This window comes from Gopherus flavomarginatus, chromosome 1, assembly GCF_025201925.1.
Source record: "Gopherus flavomarginatus isolate rGopFla2 chromosome 1, rGopFla2.mat.asm, whole genome shotgun sequence".
Lineage (NCBI taxonomy): Eukaryota > Metazoa > Chordata > Testudines > Testudinidae > Gopherus > Gopherus flavomarginatus.
The window spans coordinates 94,787,472-94,807,355 of NC_066617.1; the positions used below are offsets into that span (position 1 = coordinate 94,787,472).

Below are 19,884 nucleotides of genomic sequence, written 5' to 3' on the forward strand. Positions count from 1 at the left end.
GAGATAAAAAGGCATCTTTTAAAAAGTGGAAGTCAAATCCTAGTGAGGTATATAGAAAGGAACATAAACACTGCCTAATTAAGTAAGTAAGTGTAATAAGGAAAGCCAAAAAGGAGTTTGAAGAACAGCTAGCCAAAAATTCAAAAAGGTAATAACAAAATGTTTTTTTAAGGATATCAGAAGCAGGAAGCCTGCTAAACAATCAGTGGGGCTCCTGAACGATCGAGATAAAAAAGAAGACCTTAAAGACAATAAAGTCACTGCAGAGAAACTAAATGAATTATTTGCTTCAGTCTTCATGGCTGAGGATGTTAGGGAGATTCCCAAACCAGAGCCATCCTTTGTAGGTGACAAATCTGAGGAATTGTCACAGATTGAAGTGTCACTAGAGGAGGTTTTGGAATTAATCAATAAACTTAATAGTAATATGTCACCGGGACCAGATGGCATTCACCCAAGAGTTCTGAAAGAACTCAAATGTGGAATTGTGGAACTAACAACTTTGTTTGTAATCTGTCCTTTAAATCAACTTCTGTACCCGATGACTGGAAGATAGCTAATGTAACGCCAATATTTAAAAAGGGCTCTAGAAGTGAGCCCAGCAATTACAGACCGGTAAGTCTAATGTCAGTACCGGGCAAATTAGTTGAAACAATAGTAAAGAATAAAATTCTCAGATACAGAGATGAACATAAATTGTTGGGCAAAAGTAAACATGGTTTCTGAAAAGGGAAATCATGTCTTACTAATCTATTGGGTTCTTTGAAGGGGTCAAACAAACATGTGGACAAGGCGGATCCAGTGGACATAGTGTACTTAGATTTCCAGAAAGCCTTTGACAAGGTCCCCCACCAAAGGCTCTTATGTAAATTAAGTTGTCATGGGATAAAAGGGAAGGTCCTTTCATGGACTGAGAACTGGTTAAAAGACAGGGAACAAAGGGTAGGAATAAATAGTAAATTTTCAGAATGGAGAGGGATAACTAGTGGTATTCCCGAAGGGTCAGTCCTAGGACCAATCCTATTCAACTTATTCATAAATGATCTGGAGAAAGGGGTAAACAGTGAGATGGCAAAGTTTGCAGACGATACTAAACTGCTTAAAGCAGACTGTGAAGAACTTCAAAAGATCTCACAAAACTAAGTGATTGGGCAACAAAATGGCAAATGAAATTTAATGTGGATAAATATAAAACAATGCACATTGGAAAAAATAACCCCAACTTTACATACAGTATGTTGGGGGCTAATTTAGCTACAACTAATCAGGAAAGACATCTTGGAGTCATAGGGATAGTTTTCTGAAGATGTCCACAGTGTGCAGCGGCAGTCAAAAAAGCAAACTGGATGTTAGGAATTATTAAAAAAGAGATAGAGAATAAGATGGAGAATATCTTATTGCCCCTATATAAATCCATGGTATACCCATATCTTGAATACTATGTCCAGATGTGGTCTCCTCATCTCAAAAAAAGATATACTGGCATTAGAAAAGTTTCGGAGAAGGGCAACTAAAATGATTAGGGGTTTGGAACAGTTCCCATATGAGGAGAGATTAAAGAAGCTAGGACTTTTCATCTTGGAAAAGAGGAGACTTAGGGGGGATATGATAGAGGTATATAAAATCATGAGTGGTGTGGAGAAAGTGAATAAGGAAAAGTTATTTACTTCTTCCCATAATATAAGAACTAGGGGCCACCAAACAAAATTAATGGGCAGCAGGTTTAAAACAAATGTAACCCTTCTGCCCCTCTGAGTTGGCAGCAACAAGGGCCGGGTTCAGTATCCAGGGGTTCCGTTTCAGTAACACAATGCATAACCGGCTCGAGCCCCCACCCAGTGACCTGGGACACTCACATACCACACCCCCCTGGGCGCCTCTAGGAGGCAATACTTCCCCTCTCGCAAGCACGGAGTCTGAGTGTAGCAAAATCTTTTTAATAAAGGAAGGAATCAATGCGGCATCCCATTGGAGAAACACCACAAACAGGGTTATAACACAAACCATAAACAAAAACCCACCTCCACGTACGTTTGGCACTGTCCTTTTTCCCCTTAGGGTTTTAAGTCCAATCACCCCGAAGTCCAACAACCCAAAAGTCTCTGGTCAATGCCACCCCAGAGTTCGAGAGTTTATCTGCAGAGGCCCCTCCCCCCAGCCTGGGTAGAAAGGGGCCTCTTACGTGGTCCGGGGCCAACTGCCCTGCCTCTCCATGGGTTCTGCTTCCGCCTTCTCCACGAACTGCTCCGCTTTACCAGCCGCTCCACTCTGCTCCTCCAGCCGTCCTCAGAAACGGCTCCGCTCCACCAGCTGCTCTGCTCCATGAGCTGCTCTAGTTCTCCCTGCAAACTGCTCAGCTCCATTCGCTCTGTGGGCCGCTCCACCCATCCCACAGCTACTCCGCTCTGCCAGCCGCTCCGCTGCCACCAGCTGTCCCGTGAGCCGCTCCAGCCGTCCCCACAACTGTTCCACTCCGCCAGCTGCTCGGTTCCACAGTATAGCTTCAGGCTCCCCTACTAGTTAACACAGTACTCAGTGCTCTCAGCTCAGTAAATTCAGCTCTTTAGTGATTTCAACTCTCAGTGATCTCAGCTCTTAGTAGGGGAGCCCCAGTGCTAGTGCACCATTAGCCCAAAGTGAGTTCAGCTCAGTAACCTGTATTTAGATTCTTGAGGGAATAAAAAAAAATCAACTCTGACATTCCACAGTGGAGAGAGGAGGGAGTGGAAATGGTGCTGCTGGCTCCACAAGGAGACTGCACCATCAGGTATAGATACCTGTCCCCAGCCTCTCTCAATTCACTGGGTTTTGGAACCCATGTCCCTTGTCTAGCAAGTACCACCCAAGTGAGGGTGAGTCATTTGTCACCAAGCAGTCTCACAGCTCGGCAGTCTGGGATAGGGTAGGCGTGCCTATGCAAATACATTCTCTGAAATTCTTTCCACCAGATGTCAGGGTAGAGCTTATCCTGACTCTGCTTACATCCTCCCCCCAGCCAAGAATTTGTCGTCCCGACAAATCACATTCCCTACTATACCAACTTATTGGTCCCTTCCAAAAGGCATTAGATAGCCCACTTTAGCTTTCACTAACCTGTGTGCTAAATGTATAGGCTCCTCACTAATCACCCCAGGTGCATCGTAAGTTAACCGTTTCACTGGTCTTATTACCCTGTCTCGCCTATTGAGAATCTCTGTTGCTATGGTAGGGGGGACATCCTCTTGAGTGACGGATGGGGAGGTTTCCTGTGAGTTCCCCTCGGATAATGGCATAGGCCCCTGCATTTCTAGTTCTAACAGTGGAGGGTCGCAGGTGCTCTGGACATCCTCCATCTGTATGTCACCACTGTCCAATAGCCTGTGTAAGGCATTACACGGGGGTCCCACCAGTGGCTCAGGGATGTCAGGAATGGGCCTAAATACTTCTGCCATAGGGTTTAGGGCGGAAGAGGATGTGCTCTTTTCTGATTCAGCGGATCGAGACTAAAATCTTGTCTTCATCCCAGGATACACCATGGTTGTGTCTTCCTCCTCAGACTCACTCTCAGATGTGCTGAGTAGGGGTAGGTTAGCTGCAGGGAGCCGGCTGTCCACGTTGGAAGGCGGCTTTGGCATAGCACCTTCGTTCTGCCCAGTTGCGGCCAATCTCATAAGGGCTGCCTACCAATTCCCCCACAGGGAGCAAAAGGTTTCTGTGCACGGTCTTTGTCTGCCCTGTACCCTCTTCAGGTTTGATCTTATAAACCGGCAGGTCTCCTAGCTTTTCCATCACTAGGTAAGGTATTGCCTTCCACCTGTCAGCTATCTTGTGTTTGCCAGCAATACCCAAATTTCGCAGCAGGACTCTGGCCCCTGGCTGGAGCTCTTGCGGACGTACCCTAGCATCATATCGATGTTTGTTGCGGCCTGCATTCTTCTGACCTGCAGATGTAGCTAAGTGATAAGCATCCCGCAGCTTTTCTCGTAGTCAGGATAGATATTGCTGGTGAGTTTCATGGCTATCTCCATCCTCGGATACACCAAAGCACAGGTCTATGGGTAATCTTGGTTCTCGCCCAAACATTAAGAGATATGAGGTGACTCCCGTAGCATCGTTCGTTGTGGCATTGTAGGCGTGCACTAGAAATGCGACATGTTGGCTCCAGGTTGCCTTCTGCTCTGGCCGCGAAGTCCCTAACATATCTAACAGGGTTCGGTTGAACCTCTCTGGCTGAGGATCACCCTGTGGGTGATAAGGCGTTGTCCTTGACTTTTTAATTCCTGCTATCCTCAGCACCTCCTTCAGAAGGTGACTCTCAAAGTCTCTTCCCTGATCTGAGTGTATCCGGGCTGGGAATCCATAAACTGAGAAATATTTTTCCCACAGTACTCAAGCGACGGTAGTGGCCTTCTGATCACATGTGGGGTATGCTTGCGCATATCGCGTATAATGGTCGGTCACTACTAGAATGTTCCCAATATTCCTCTTATCTACTTCTAAGGACAAGAAATCAATGCAAACCAGCTCCAGAGGTTTGTTGCTGGTGATGTTCTTCAGATATGCAGCCCTTGTGGGCAGAGTTTTCCTTTGAACACATCAAGCGCAGGTGTCACATTTTCTGCGAACATCTTCGGCCATCCGAGGCCAATAGAACCTACTGCGGATAAGTTCCAGGGTCCTCTCCATCCCTAAATGTCCAAAGTCATCATGGGCCCTCATGGCCAGGGCTCTGTACTCTTTTGGCAGCACTAGTTGATTCCGTTGCTTTTGTAGAGGGTCTGTGGTCACGCGGTGTAGCACTCCCTGAATCAGTTTCAGTTTGGTCCATTCTCTCATTAGTAGTTTACCCTCTGGGGTAGGTGGGACAACCGCAGCTGGGCCTGGCCCCTCTCTTTTGGCAAGTAGTGTATCACAAATATCAACATCTTGCAGCTGGGCTTCCTGCCAGTCAGCTGCATTGAGCATGGGCAAAGGAGATTGGTCCAAAGCAATATAGTTCACTGAAGCAGAAGGCACGCATTCAGGGGGCAGGCCCAAAGCTTCAACAACACATCCATGAAGGCTCTCAGGGGCCTCCGGCTCTCGGCGACTCACACTGCAGATAGCTCTCACGCCATCCGTGGGTATCACAGCAACGTCAGGTGCCTGCGGACGTCTGGACAAGGCATCTGCATCTACATTGCTCCTCCCTGATCGGTATTGAATGCTGAACTCATAGCTAGCCAAGGCGGCCACCCATCTCTGGCCTGTAGCATCCAATTTAGCACTTGTTAACACATAGGTCAGTGGGTTGTTGTCTGTCCACACCTGGAACCGAGCACCGTACAAGTAGTCTCGAAATTTCTCAGTGATGGCCCATTTCAAGGCCAAGAACTCCAGCTTGTGGATGGGGTAGCGAGTTTCACTGTCAGACAGTCCTCGGCTGGCAAAGGCTACCGGTTTGCGTTTGCCTTCCACTTCCTGATACAGTACTGCTCCCAGACCCTCCAAACTGGCATCAGTATGCAGGATAAATGGTTTGCTTGGGTCAGCAAAGACTAGGATGGGAGCATGAGTTAGGCAAGTAATGATTTCCCGAAAAGCCCTCTCACATCTTTCATCCCACCGTGGCCCAAATGGTTCGAAGGGGCCATAGTGTCTCTGAAAAGGAGGCTTTGGAGGCCTCCGCTTATTCTGGGTCTTAGCTTTGTTCTTGTTGGACTGGTATCCCCTGGTAAGATCATTCAGAGGTTTTACAATCGTAGCATAGTTCTTCACAAATCTGCGGTAGTAGCCACTAAATCCAAGAAACGTCTTGAGTTCTCTGTAGTTAATGGGACGTGGCCAGGTAGTGAGTGCTTCTATTTTATCGGGGTCAGTACTCACACCCTCTTGGGACACGATGTGACCTACATACTTCACTGAGGTTTGGCAGAACTGGCATTTATCGATTGAAAGCTTCAAACCGTATGCCTCCAACCTATCGAGCACTTTAAGAAGTCTTTCTTCATGTTCCTCCAGGGTTCTTCCAAACACAATCAGGTCATCCAAGTAAACTAACACCTGCAGTAAATTCATGTCTCCCACGACTTTTTCCATAAGTCGTTGAAATGTGGCAGGGGCCCCAGAAATCCCTTGTGGCATGCGTTCGAACTGGTAGAACCCTAACGGGCAGATGAAGGCTGTCTTCTCCTTATCCTCTTCTCTCAGAGGGATCTGGTAGTATCCACTCTGAAGATCCAACACAGAGAACCACTGACTACCCAGCAAACAGTCCAAGGCATCTTGTACTCGAGGCATGGTGTATTGATCAACTGTAGTGCACCTGTTTAGGGTGCGGTAGTCAATACACATCTGGATTTTTCCACTCTTCTTACGAACGACCACAATGGGTGAGGCATAGGGGCTTCGTGACTCTGTGATGATACCATTCGCGATCAGCTCTTGAAGATGATGGCGCACGTCTTCCATCTCAGAGAGGGCAATCCTCCTAGACCTCTCCCTGAAGGGTCGGGGATTTTGTAGCCTGATATGGTGTTCCACTCCCTTTGCACATCCCATGTCCCACTCATGTAGTGAGAACACCTTGGATCTCTCGCAAAGCTTCTTCCTCAGGCGATCTTTCCACTCCTCAGACAGCGGTGAGTCCCCGAAGTCAAACTTCGCAGGATCTGTCATTGGAACTTCAGCTTCACACTGGGGTCTCACAACGCTTTCAGGCTCAAAGATGTCTGCAATCTTCTGCCCTGGTTTTACAAACACATCACGGCGTGTTTCATTAGCAACCAGTATCGTCACCTCCTCCTGGGCTTCAGCAGGTAGGGTTATGACTCCACTGAGAACCAGCACTCCTTCTGGGAGCCCTCCCTTGGTTGGCTGCTCTACCACAACTAATGTTCCCTTACTGCCTTTTAGGCAGGTACTCGTGACAATCACCTCCTTTTCTGACATGGCAGGCACCACTAAAGGGACCGGGCCTGCATACCTCAGTGCTCCTACTGGCAAATCAGGCATCACTTTTCTTGTGTCCTCAATTTTTCTGTAAGCCGCGGCACAGTGTGTGTGTATCACCAAATTGTTCAGATATTGGTCTCCTGCTTGCTGTCTGAAGTAATCGGCCAGTATCCTAAAGAGGCTGGAGTTGGTTCCTATTAGCACAGACACATCAGAGGCTCCTTTGGGGTGAGGGCATATTAAAAGCAGAGGTGTCTACCTCTTGCTTTACCCCAGCAACCTCCTCTGGGAATTACAGGTGCACTATGACATACCCTTGATAGGGGTATTCATCCATGCTGAGGCCACACAGACCAATGCTAGTCAGTGACTGTATGGGCAGGTGCCTAAGCATCTGTTGGTAGAATGACTGAAATATAATAGTCACTTGAGATCCAGTGTCAAGCACGGCTTTACATTCCGCCCCTTCAATCCTCACCATGACCTCTGCTCGAGGCCCTATCAGTCCTGCAGGGATCCCAGCTGGATGGTCTCTTCTAGGGGAATCTTCAAATCCTCTAGGTCTACGTGGTCTCTGTCCCTGGACCTTCTGGCAGCTATTGGATCTCTTCCAACTAATCCTCAGCTTTTCATACACTAAGGAGGGGTTCTCTTCCTTATGGCAGTTAGCAGCACTGTGCCCATCCTGACCACACCGGTAGCAAAAGAATTGTCCTTTCCCCATTCGGCGAGGTGGGACGGTGACTCTAGATACTGACTTCTCTATCGTCACAGTCTGAGGCTCCTTATTCCTGGAAATCTTAGCTCGGTCAATGATGCTTTGCAGCTCAGCTATCCGTTCTGTCAGGACCTACATTTGTTGGGCAAGTTCCTCTGTGGTGCTCACCATCAGTACACTGGCCATTGGCGGTGGCGTCGTGCTGGCTGGTTCCAATGTTTGGGCTTCCCAACACTCGCTGGCTGCCTGCCTTTCTTCTTCGTCCCTGACCTCCTTTATCAGCTGGGAGTAACTTGGGGGATGTTCCTGCTGTTCTCTTAGTCGGAGATGAAGTAGGATTGGGTTCTGATACTGAGTCCCTCTTACAACTTGAGCCAGTCTGGTCTGATCCATCTGCTCAGCAGTCACTGCTCCCCTCATAACAGCTCTCTGAAGTAGTCTCTCCAGCCTCTGTATATAGGCTGAAATTTTCTCACCCCTTTGCTGTCGGGAATTAATGAATTTACAGTAACTGTCCTCAGGGCCCTCTACGCTCCCAAAGGTATTATCAAGGGCCTCTAGGCAGTCCTTCACACTGACCTCAGGGTCAATGAGCTTCAGGGTGCGAATTACATCTAATGCTGGGCCACTAAGGCTCTCTATTAGACATCGTCGCTTTTCTACATCAGGTACGGCCCACTCCCGCAGCATTTCAGTAGTATGCTCCGACCAGAGTTCAAACTCCTCTTCCCCATCAAATAACCTTAACTTACGACAAGAATTTGACGTAGCATAGGCCAACACAATCTTTTCCAATATATGCCCCAGTGCTTTTGCCCAATCATAGGCTGAGTCTGCCACCCCTGAGCTAGAGGCTGCAGGACTGGGGCCCAACAAACCCAACATATTAGCCATTATACAAACAGTAGTTTCCTCAAAATATAAACACAATTATTTCCCAATACAGTGGAACACTCAACTGGTGCTTGCGAGGGGTACTGACCCAGGCATCCCGGACGAGCCCCCAAAAATGTAACCCTTCTGCCCCTCTGAGTTGGCAGCAACAAGGGCCGGGTTCAGTATCCAGGGGTTCCGTTTCAGTAACACAATGCATAACCGGCTCGAGCCCCCACCCAGTGACCTGGGACACTCACATACCACACCCCCCTGGGCGCCTCTAGGAGGCAATACTTCCCCTCTCGCAAGCACGGAGTCTGAGTGTAGCAAAATCTTTTTAATAAAGGAAGGAATCAATGCGGCATCCCATTGGAGAAACACCACAAACAGGGTTATAACACAAACCATAAACAAAAACCCACCTCCACGTACGTTTGGCACTGTCCTTTTTCCCCTTAGGGTTTTAAGTCCAATCACCCCGAAATCCAACAACCCAAAAATCTCTGGTCAATGCCACCCCAGAGTTCGAGAGTTTATCTGCAGAGGCCCCTCCCCCCAGCCTGGGTAGAAAGGGGCACCTTACGTGGTCCGGGGCCAACTGCCCTGCCTCTCCATGGGTTCTGCTTCCGCCTTCTCCACGAACTGCTCCGCTTTACCAGCCGCTCCACTCTGCTCCTCCAGCCGTCCTCAGAAACGGCTCCGCTCCACCAGCTGCTCTGCTCCATGAGCTGCTCTAGTTCTCCCTGCAAACTGCTCAGCTCCATTCGCTCTGTGGGCTGCTCCACCCATCCCACAGCTACTCCGCTCTGCCAGCCACTCCGCTGCCACCAGCTGTCCCGTGAGCCGCTCCAGCCGTCCCCACAACTGCTCCACTCCGCCAGCTGCTCGGTTCCACAGTATATCTTCAGGCTCCCCTACTAGTTAACACAGTACTCAGTGCTCTCAGCTCAGTAAATTCAGCTCTTTAGTGATTTCAACTCTCAGTGATCTCAGCTCTTAGAAAGGGAGCCCCAGTGCTAGTGCACCATTAGCCCAAAGTGAGTTCAGCTCAGTAACCTGTATTTAGATTCTTGAGGGAATAAAAAAAAAAATCAACTCTGACATTCCATAGTGGAGAGAAGAGGGGGTGGAAATGGTGCTGCTGGCTCCACAAGGAGACTGCACCATCAGGTACAGATACCTGTCCCCAGCCTCTCTCAATTCACTGGGTTTTGGAACCCATGTCCCTTGTCTAGCAAGTACCACCCAAGTGAGGGTGAGTCATTTGTCACCAAGCAGTCCCACAGCTCGGCAGTCTGGGATAGGGTAGGCGTGCCTATGCAAATACATTCTCTGAAATTCTTTCCACCAGATGTCAGGGTAGAGCTTATCCTGACTCTGCTTACACAAATAAAGGAAATTCTTCTTCTTCACACAGCGCACAGTCAACCTGTGGAACTCCTTACCTAAGGAGGTTGTGAAGGCTAGGACTATAACAGGGTTTAAAAGTGAACTAGATAAATTCATGGAGGTTAAGTCCATTAACGGCTATTAGCCAGGATGGGTAAGGAATGGTGTCCCTAGCCTCTGTTTGTCAGAGGGTGGAGATGGATGGCAGGAGAGAGATCACTTGATCATTACCTGTTAGGTGCACTCTCTCTGGAGCACCTGGCATTGGCCACTTTTGGCAGACAGGATACTGGGCTGGATGGACCTTTGGTCTGACCCAGCATGGCCATTCTTATGTTCAGTTCAACAGGTTAATCATTAATATTTGGAGGATTTTCTTGCCATGCTGTATTAGGAGGGGAACATCACCAGACAAACATTTATATTGTTTTATTTAACTAAAACAACAATGTTACATATTCTGGATGTTTTTCCTTCAAGAGCAAACATATAATATTTTAACAAAACAAGCATATGAATTTTTGAATTTAGTTAAACATTCAAGTTTTTTAAAGTGAGGTTTATTTTTGTTAAAATTGTTTTCAACTAAAATAGTTAAATATTTAACAAAAAAATCAAAATCGACTATGTCAGTCTGGTCAACATGAGACTTAAAATATTGGCTTCCCCAGTAACTCAGTCATCTTCACCTTCATTTTCCTCTTTGTTCATAATCTGGGAAAGAATTGTTTCAGATCCCAAACAATTTCTCAATTTGGAATGAATTAGTCCAAAGAACAAAATATTCTTTCGAAGCCGGCAGAAGCAGCTACTGCCATTAAAAGTGAAATTATCACTTCAACAGTCTCTGAATCCAAGTGCTTAAGTGACTTCCACCAGTTCACTGGTGTGACTTTCTGTAAAACATCATCAGCAAACATATTTCTTGAATGGTTCATGCTTAGCTCTGAAGTTTATTACAGTTGGCATTATGGAGGGATGATTGCTTAGTGTCCATGTCATAGCCAACTCCTCCTCTTCAGCAGTTAAGGTTTGAACCTGGTACTGAGTATTGACAATATTTGCAAGAAAATGAGCTGGAGATAGTGCTTGTCCCATTCGTTTTTTTAATGCTTGTAATTTAACTTTTGTCATTGCATATTTCTCTGTTTAAGATCTCACTCAGTTCCTTCCAAATTTCAACAGCATCAGCAATAAAACAGCTATTTCCCTGCATTTTGTTCAAGGCTACAGAAATAGGCTTCAGGGTACTCAGCATATGTTCAACATTTCTCTTAAGCTCAATGTTGAGAACTTTGGCTGTGACAGTGCCATCTATTTTTTTCATGATTTTGTTCATAAACTGTCATCAGATTAGGCCAGTTCTTGATATAGTGCTCAAAACAGTCCACTACTGAGTTCCATTGCATGTCTTGTGGGAGAGTTAGCTTGGTTCCTCTCACTTTTTTCAGAGCAGCTGCTGAAAAGTGGTTGTTACGGAAATATTTTGCAATTTCAACAACATTAGCCTTTATTTCTGGAACACTGAAGTCTTTGTCTAGGAGGTGCATCAAATGAGCACTGCAACCATATATTATTAGGTTGGGACTCTTTTCACTCTCTTCTAAATAATTTTTTCTCATCTTGGATACAGTTGCAGCATTGTCTGTGACCAAGCTGCATACTAGACAGTTGAATTTTTTCCCCACAGTTTGTTATAGCTCCTACTGCTACTTCTTGTAAGTATTCTGCTGTGTGTACATTTCCTGATGTATTAATTGTTTCTTTAAGGAAGACATTCCCTTCTGTTGTCACACAAGCATATACAACAGGATCATTGTGGACATTGCAAAAGGTCTAGAGTCTTGAAGAGTGGAGCACACTGCTCAATTTCTTCTTCATACACTTTATCCAGCAATTTGCCTGCAACATCTGCTGTCTTGGGTGGATTGTATCCTGGTGTTAATGAAGTGTGGGGTTCTCAATCATACGGAAAGGAGAGTTTGTTGTATAAAAAACCAGGCAATTTTTTTCATCAATTATCTCTTTTTGTAATCTGCTGGTTCTTATCACAAACTTATCTATGAAACTTTTGAAACTTTGCACTTTTAGAGAGAAGTAAGGGATTGACTCTGTGTACACAAATTTGCAGAGGGACGATAGGGTTGAGGTCTGTTATTTCTCATCTCTACTTATTATTTATTTAAAAACATTTTTGCTGTTAACAAGCATGTTATCTCTGGAGACACAAATCCAGTTTGAGAACTGCAAAACTAAGGATCACTGATGGTATCTTCTAGTTTGAGCACTGAGTCCCATTGGGTAAATAGAAAGATTAACCTAAATAATCTATACAGAACCCCCTGGAACCTCATAAATTTGGGTCCCTAATCCATGAACCATTGGAACTCATTTACAAACGTTTTCTTAAACATTACATGAATATATTGTCTCATACTACAGAATAGAATTTTTAATCCCTATTCCATGATATCTTTGAGCTTTAATCTTAATTAAAAATATCTTTAGATAGGTTTTTTCCCTCAAAAAGCATTTTATCAAAAAATCCAATTTAAATTAAAAAAAATTTTTTTTTAAATCATTGATTTTTATCCACCTTGCTGCAAGTTGAGTTCACGAAAACTGACCAGGTAGGAGTGAAGGGTAACAAAGGGGGAGAGAACAAGAGTTAATAAACAGCAGTACAAGCCAGATTCTCCTGAAAACAGATGGTGCAACAGGTCCATTACAGCGCAGAACTAGCATCTCTATCATTAAGGTAGAAGCTAGCTTCCATTTAGAAGTCTGACTTCCAGCCTGCTCCCCAGAGCACATCTTACTCAAAAAAGCTAATACCCTGAATGTCACAACCCAGAACCATTTTACCCAGGGATGAGAAATTTCTCAAGACTGTTTTGACTCATCATATCTCCAAAATGACTTGGCCTACAAACTCCAAATGTATATATTTATTTTGTTGGCCTTGCTGAAGAGTAGAATCTTTCAATGTTTGCGGGGGGAGGGGTTGAGGGATGGAGAAGAGAAAGAGTTAGTGGACAACATGTAAATATTTATAATATGAAGAGCTTGTGTGATGGTGTCTGTGTTCTGTGCTCAGTAGGTAGGACAGGCATTAACTAGGAGAGTATAAGAACAGGGATATAAAGAGGAGGAAGTGGAAAACTGGAAGGACAGGACTGCAAATAATCTATTCCTGTTTAACTTAGTGAATAAATGGGAAGCAACCAAGAACAACTAGAGAAGTTAATTATTGTTCTTACACAGAAGGTTTAATTTAGTAATTTAAGGATTTGCATGTTGCAAGATGTTCTCTTCCTTGAAGCAAACCAACTGTTTGCTGTTTTGCCTTTAAAAAAAAAAAATCAACATGTTGAAGTAAAACCTGATCCTGACTCCCAGTCAGTTAGACTAAGGTGGAGAAACAGTCTGTGCAGAGGTGCGTCAAAATGGCAAGATGCATTATTTTGCTTTATGCCCTCCCTTCTTGTAATGTATGGCTCCATTCTCCCACTGGTATAGAGCTGTCTTTATGAGGCTATTACAGTAGGCTTTCAATTTATTTTAAAATGTTTGTAAGTATAATCTGACCTGCTGCTGACTGTATGGGTTCCTGAGCCTAAACTAGGGGATACATGGATAAGGTTGAGGGCAGGAGACCAGGGGAAAGCATGAAAGGGTAGGATTTGTGGAAGCCATGGAGAGCTGTACTCCCTGGACTCAAAGGGGCAATGAGGAAGGCAAGAGGTTTTGTGAAGAACTGCTTTGAACTATGGATGAAAAGAGCTAATTAACTGTTCAATCTTATTATTAAGGGGAGAAGGTATGCATGTATGTGCGGGCATGTGTGTAGAATCTAGGAGCAAAAAAGAGGGACATAAAAAGTTGGTATGGAATGGGGAAAGCTGGAGGTTTTTATACACATTTTAAAAACTAGACACTAACATTTTCTAAATATAAAAATCTTTAAAGTACATAAAGTTTTTGGTGTGACTAAAAGACTCTCCCCCTCTGTCATCCACTACTCTCACACCCCAATCAGGTATAATTCTCTTCCTCCATCGCAATTTACCCCTCCCCTTCTATGACTTACTACAATCTGCAGAAGGGGAGACAAGCTTTGATATGCTCACAAGAACTGCCAGAAAAGTGCTCTCCTCTCACAGGCCTTATTAGCCAACTCAGTTTAAACTGTTGCTCTTTGTTTTCTTTCTTTGATTTTTTTTTAAATGAAGGAAATTCCCAACAAAAATCTCCATTCAATACAGAGTTAATTTGTTTCAGCAGAGTCCAGCTAACTTCCAAAAACAATATTATACTTTTTAAAAAACCTGAACACTACCACTAGAGTCTGGAAAAGTACATTTAAGGGATCCATACAGTCTTATCTCACTCCACCTGGTTTGCAGTCAACCTATTCAGCCTTAGCTCTGAGTGAAACATTCAAACCCTATGTGAATTATGTTTTGCATTTTGAATCTTTCATGCATGATTTTCACAAACATACAAACAAGCTGAGGAGCATAAGCTGAGGAGCATAAGCTGAGGAGCCAGGGCCCCAGGGTCCCAGCCTCACCACTTTTTTGGCCAGGACAAACTTAAGTGGTACTAAAACCTCATGCATCAGGTCTCAAGGCCACTCACTCATATTTGGAGGGGCTGACATAGGGGTTCATGATCCAGGGGAATCAGGCTATTGGGGAATGGGGGAAAATGCCTAAAAGGCCCCCACACACTTTAAATGGCTTTCCACAGCCCCTGCATATCAGTTAAGTTTTGTTTGTACAAAGTTAGTCAAAAACAATGTCACCCAAAAAAGGGAACAAAAACAATACCAGCTGATTTAAGTGACATAGCTAATCAGAGATCTTAAAATCGCTAATTTCAAATACAGAATAATCAATTGAATACTCCCTATAAACTGCACCCAAATTGTGGAGTGAAATTTATCAAACTACTTCAACCAATTCATAAAAAAATCCATGTTCTATTTAGAGAAGTCATCAGAGGGTTTGGGTGGCAGCGGCACCTGGACACTCCTGAGCCCACGTCGCTAGCATTTCCCGCCAAACACTGGGGCTGGGCAGGTGCTGCCGACCCCCTGGCTCGCTGCCCTTCTGCCCCGCAGAACCCACCCACACAAGCCCCTCAGCGCGGCAACAGCCCCAGGGATGAGCCACTCACCAGCCCCTGCCCACAGACATGTCTCTCTACCTAGATGCTGGTGGGGGTCCTCAGCCCTGATGCTCAGCAGGGGACTTATCCTCATGGGGAGTGGAACTACTCCTATTTTACAGGTGGGAGCTGGGTACAGGGTGAATCGACTTGCCCAAGGGCACAGGGGAAGCCTCCGACCTAGGAGATGAACCAAGATCACCTGTCTTTAGTCTCCCCCACTCTCCCCCCCATGCTCTATTGTCTACACCATCTGGGGTCTGGTGCCCCTTTAGGGGGCCATGAGCAGGTTTCAGGGGGTCCAATCAAAATAAACCGGAGAGCAGGACTGGCATTGGAATCGCTGGAGCCCAGGGCAGAAAGTCAAAGCCTGAGCCCCGCGCTGCAGGGCTGATGCCACAGTCTGAGCAACAAAGCTTCACAGGGGCCCCCTGTGGTATGGGGCTCCAGGCAGCTGTCCTTCTTGCTATCCCCTAATGCCAGCCCTGGCTTTTAAGTTACAGGGTATGCAGAAAAACAATTGTGGCACAGGAGGGCAAGGGAATTTTTATAGCATTTGAGGGGCCTCAGGATGAAAAAGGTTGAGAACCCCTTCTCTATACCATTCTTCCAACTGCTGGGATCAAGGCTGGCCTCTCTTCAGCTTCCCCTATGGATGCTTGTCTTCCACTCCTAAATCTTTGCTCTTCCTGCCAGAGGCAGGTTCATCACAGCAGCAATTTCCTGTATGTTGTGAGGGTCATGCTGTTATGCCTCTGACTTGCTGCTTCATCCAGTGGCCCATAGTGCCTAGTACCAACTGGTGCCATTTTAACCAATAGCTTCAAGGTTCCTGTTCTTTTTAGGTATGTTCAAGAATCACAAAGTGACTGTTTGTCAGAAAAGCACTCAGTAAAACAATGTATTTTTTACAAGAATGAGGCCATGCCCTGTGAGACCACACATTTTGCATCAAAGAAAGACCAGTTCCTTATGCTGCTGAAAAAATATGTCCAATGTGCTCATGTCTCAGAAAGCAAGATGATAAAGCAGAAGCATCCCTCCTTTGCCCCCTGCAATCCAGATTACTTGTAGGCCATGTAGATTTCTTGTCCTATTTTGGGTATTCCTCCTGATGTTCTAAAGCAGCTGTTGATGCATGGTATGCCCACACCTTGAATGTTGCATGCAGTTCTGATTGCCCCCATTTAAAAAAAAAAGATGTATTAGAAGTGAAAAAAGTACAGAGAAGGGCAACATAAATTATCAGGGGTATGGAACAGCTTCCATGTTCAGCTTAGAAAGGAGATGACTGAAGGGCATATGATAGATGTCTATAAAATCATAAATGGTGTGGAGAATGTGAATGAGGAAGTTTTATTTATTCCTTTGCATAACACACAAACCAGAGGTCACCCCATGAAATTAAGAGGTAGGAGGTTTAAATTCAACTTGTGGAACTCGTTGTGACAGTCTAAAGTATAACTGGGTTTAAAAAAAAAAAGTTGTTCATGGAGGATAGGTCCATCAATGGCTATTAGTCAAAATGGTCAGGGATGCAACCCTATACTCTGGGAGTCCCTAAACTTCTAAATGCTAGAAGCTGGCACTGAAATGCCAGGAGATGGATCACGTTATAAATTGCCCTGTTCTGTTCACTCCATCTGAAGCAGGGCCAGCTCCAGGGTTTTTGCCGCCCCAAGCGGTGAAAGAAAAAAAAAAAAAGCCGTGATCAGCGGCAGCTCCACTGTGCTGCTTTCTTCTTCAGTGGCAGGTCCTTCCCTCTGAGAGGAACTGAGGGACTCGCCGCCAAATTGCCAGACGTGCCATCCCTTCCCCTTGGCCACCCAAGCACCTGCTTGCTGAGCAGGTGCCTGGAGCCGACCCTGGTCTGAAGCATCTGGCACTGGGCACTAGATGGACCATTGGTCTGAACCACTATTGCCATTCTCACCAGGACTCTTTTAAAGGCTGTCACTGTAGTTTGTGTGGTAGCTCTTTCACATCAGATGATCTCTCGTTCAAGTCACACGCCAAGGCTTCGGCTTATGCCCAAAGCTCATATTGCAGTGCTGCAGCAGTAGCAGGGATGCAGCACTACTAAATATACCATCCTTGTGCAAAACTGTTTTGTCCTTGTTTCTAGTCTAGTTGAAAGGTGAAGGTCCCAGGGTACTTCTTAAAAAGAGGTGAGGATAAACCCCAGTGCAGTGGCTAACTATTCCTCTTTCAATAAAATGAGTTCTAATTTAAGTCTGAATGCATAAGTGCTAGGTTTGCCTGAAAACAAGTATTTCATAATTTTTCATGTATGAAACATGCTTCATAAAATGAAAATTCACTTTTATCACATGCTCTCTCCATTTGACATTGCTGGCCAGGAAGGAATATTGAAATGAGTTAAATATATGTCTATATTTAGCTCCAATATGTGATTTACAGCTGATTGTCATAGCAGACAAGTTTTTAAACATGGTTGGAACTATCGTCAGGGTGATAAAGGACCCTCTGAATCCAGTTGCTCTTTCCTTTCAACATCTCTCTGCATTTCTCTCAGATCCTCACACAAGACATTATTGCAGTTCTATTAGCAAGGAAAGCATTTCAAACTTTAGACTTTCCTTTGGTTTCCCTATTTTCTAGCACCTCCCCAGTGAAGGTCCTGTAGTGTTGCCTGGGGTGCAGGATATTCATTTGTTCCTCATTTACCTTAATCAAACCCATAGCAAGGTCAGGGGCGGCTCCAGACCCCAGCACGCCAAGCGCGTGCTTGGGGTGGCAAGCTGCGGGGGGCACTCGGACGGCGCCGCGAGGGCTGCAGGCAGGCTGCCTCCGATGGTTTGCCAGTGGAGGGTCTACCAGTCCCACAGCTTTGGAGGACCTCCCACAGGCACGCCTGCGACGAGTCCACTGAAGCCGTGGGACCAGTAGACGCTCTGAAGGCACGCCGTGGGAGGCAGCCTGCCTGCCGTGCTTGGGGTGGCAAAATCCCTAGAGCCACCCTTGAGCAATGTATTGTGTTCTAATGTTAGTTGTGCTGAGATGTTTGGAATCAATTAGCTATCAAGCTACATAATACCACCACAGACTATCTTCAATCCATGAAGATATGCTATCACACAGAATGTATGCAGAGATGCACATGGCCAGCGGGATTGCAGGCACATGCACAAATGGAAAGGGGAATATAGACAAGCAATGTGGTTAAGAACATGAAGTGCAGATGTACAAACTCAATAGGAGGAAATGTAGATGCTCATTAACCAAAACAAGGCTCTCACTCTGATCAAAGACAGCTGTAGGTTGTATTTGGTGAGATGACTTCAAACGAGCAAGTGAAAAGTGCAGCCAAAATCTTCTCCAGTTGGAGGCAGAAGTATGTCTTACTAAGCCATTTGGAATATAATGCCTTGCAGTTTCTTTTTAAAACAAGCAGGAGAAATTTGGGATTGAAATAGCAGAAGGGGAGAAGATTTGATAGTAGAGGGCACTTTGATCTAGCAGACAAAGACATAACAAGATCCAATGGTTGGAAGTTGAAGCTAGACAAACTCAAATTAGAAACAGAATGCATATTTTTAAGTGAGGGTAACTGAAAATGAATTTCCAATGATATACATGGAAAGGAAATGCACAGGACTGGAATGTGTGGACAGGAGACATAATAACATGCGCCAACTGATTCATCTGTGGTGTAACTATTTAAATCAAAGGACTTATGCAGGAACTAATGACCAACTATGCATGAGAGGAGAGGTCTAAAAAAAAACTGCATTCAAGGACTGTACATACAATGCATTGGTGGCTGCACATATGGAGTCTGTGCTAACCTGTACATAAAAGGCAGCAAGGATGGAACCCATAATATTTATCTCCAAAAACATTAGTCCATTGCCACTTGAGCTAAGGGAGAATCTGTTTAGTATAATAACATAAGTTAAACACTAAGTTTAAAATCATGATAAATTAAGACTCTATAGAGAAGGCTTTGGGAAATGGGTCATTGAACAGCTGATCACATTAGACAATATCTTTCAGTCTCAAATGGATATTTTCTCTCTCCCCAGATCAGGGAGGATGTGCCTGGGTGAAGCAATCAGGTGATTGGGAAGATGCAGCAAGCATGGAGGCAACTACATTTTGGCACCACAGCAAAGGATCTATCTGATTCACTGATAAAAAGCCAAGTGGTAGAGACATTTCCCAAAGAGAGAACAATCTTGGTTTTTCTCCCTGAGAGTGCCAGTCTCCAGCTTCTCCGTAGTATCTTCCAAAGCCTGTACATGGTTTTTATGTCACATTAGACATCCAGTTTTACAGCTAGGTGCTGGAGTTTTCTGTGGTGGCCAACTGCAGGTACTCTAGGGTGCCTTTTCGGTAGCTGGCCACCCGGGAAGGCTCACGCACCAGGACCCGTTCAGTTTGCCTTTTCTCCAGACACTCTGTTATCATCCCTGCTAAGTCATCTTGCAACCGCTGCTGATTCTCCCTGGAAATAGCAGAAGAAAGATTTCATGCAGTACAGGTAACTAGGACCCTCAGTTTCCAAGCCATTTTTAGACAATTCTATCCTGCCATCGTTCCAGAAGCCCTCCATATACTAATGAGATGGAATTGATTCTAAGTGGACTTAGAAATCCAATTCAGGGTCTACTTGTGACAGTTTCTAACAATATGAGTTACTGTCTCTGCCAAGGAAGTTTGTTTTAGCATCACAATCTCCCACCTGTAGAGTCTGTGAAGTCACTTTAAATGAAGAGGAGAAAAACCTGAACTGGATTCACAAATCTAGTTGAAACGGACTGACTCTATGACCAGACCCAGTTTCAAGTACTTTA

The 19,884-nt window shown here is 45.1% G+C and overlaps 3 protein-coding genes across 3 annotated transcripts in view; 1 reads left to right on the forward strand and 2 right to left on the reverse strand.

Moving 5' to 3' along the window:
* Positions 1–19,884, reverse strand: part of PLBD1 (phospholipase B domain containing 1) — a 219,305-nt gene that overhangs the window by 180,451 nt on the left and 18,970 nt on the right. The window lies entirely within an intron of this gene.
* IFT56 (intraflagellar transport 56) overlaps positions 1–19,884 on the forward strand; it is a 206,796-nt gene that overhangs the window by 34,302 nt on the left and 152,610 nt on the right. The window lies entirely within an intron of this gene.
* Positions 19,367–19,884, reverse strand: part of LOC127051530 (guanylyl cyclase C-like) — a 63,401-nt gene continuing 62,883 nt past the window's right edge. Inside the window, exon 27 of the mRNA XM_050953946.1 lies at positions 19,367–19,535. Within this exon, the coding sequence (XP_050809903.1) occupies positions 19,367–19,535 (169 nt within the window). The remainder of the gene's footprint in view (positions 19,536–19,884) is intronic.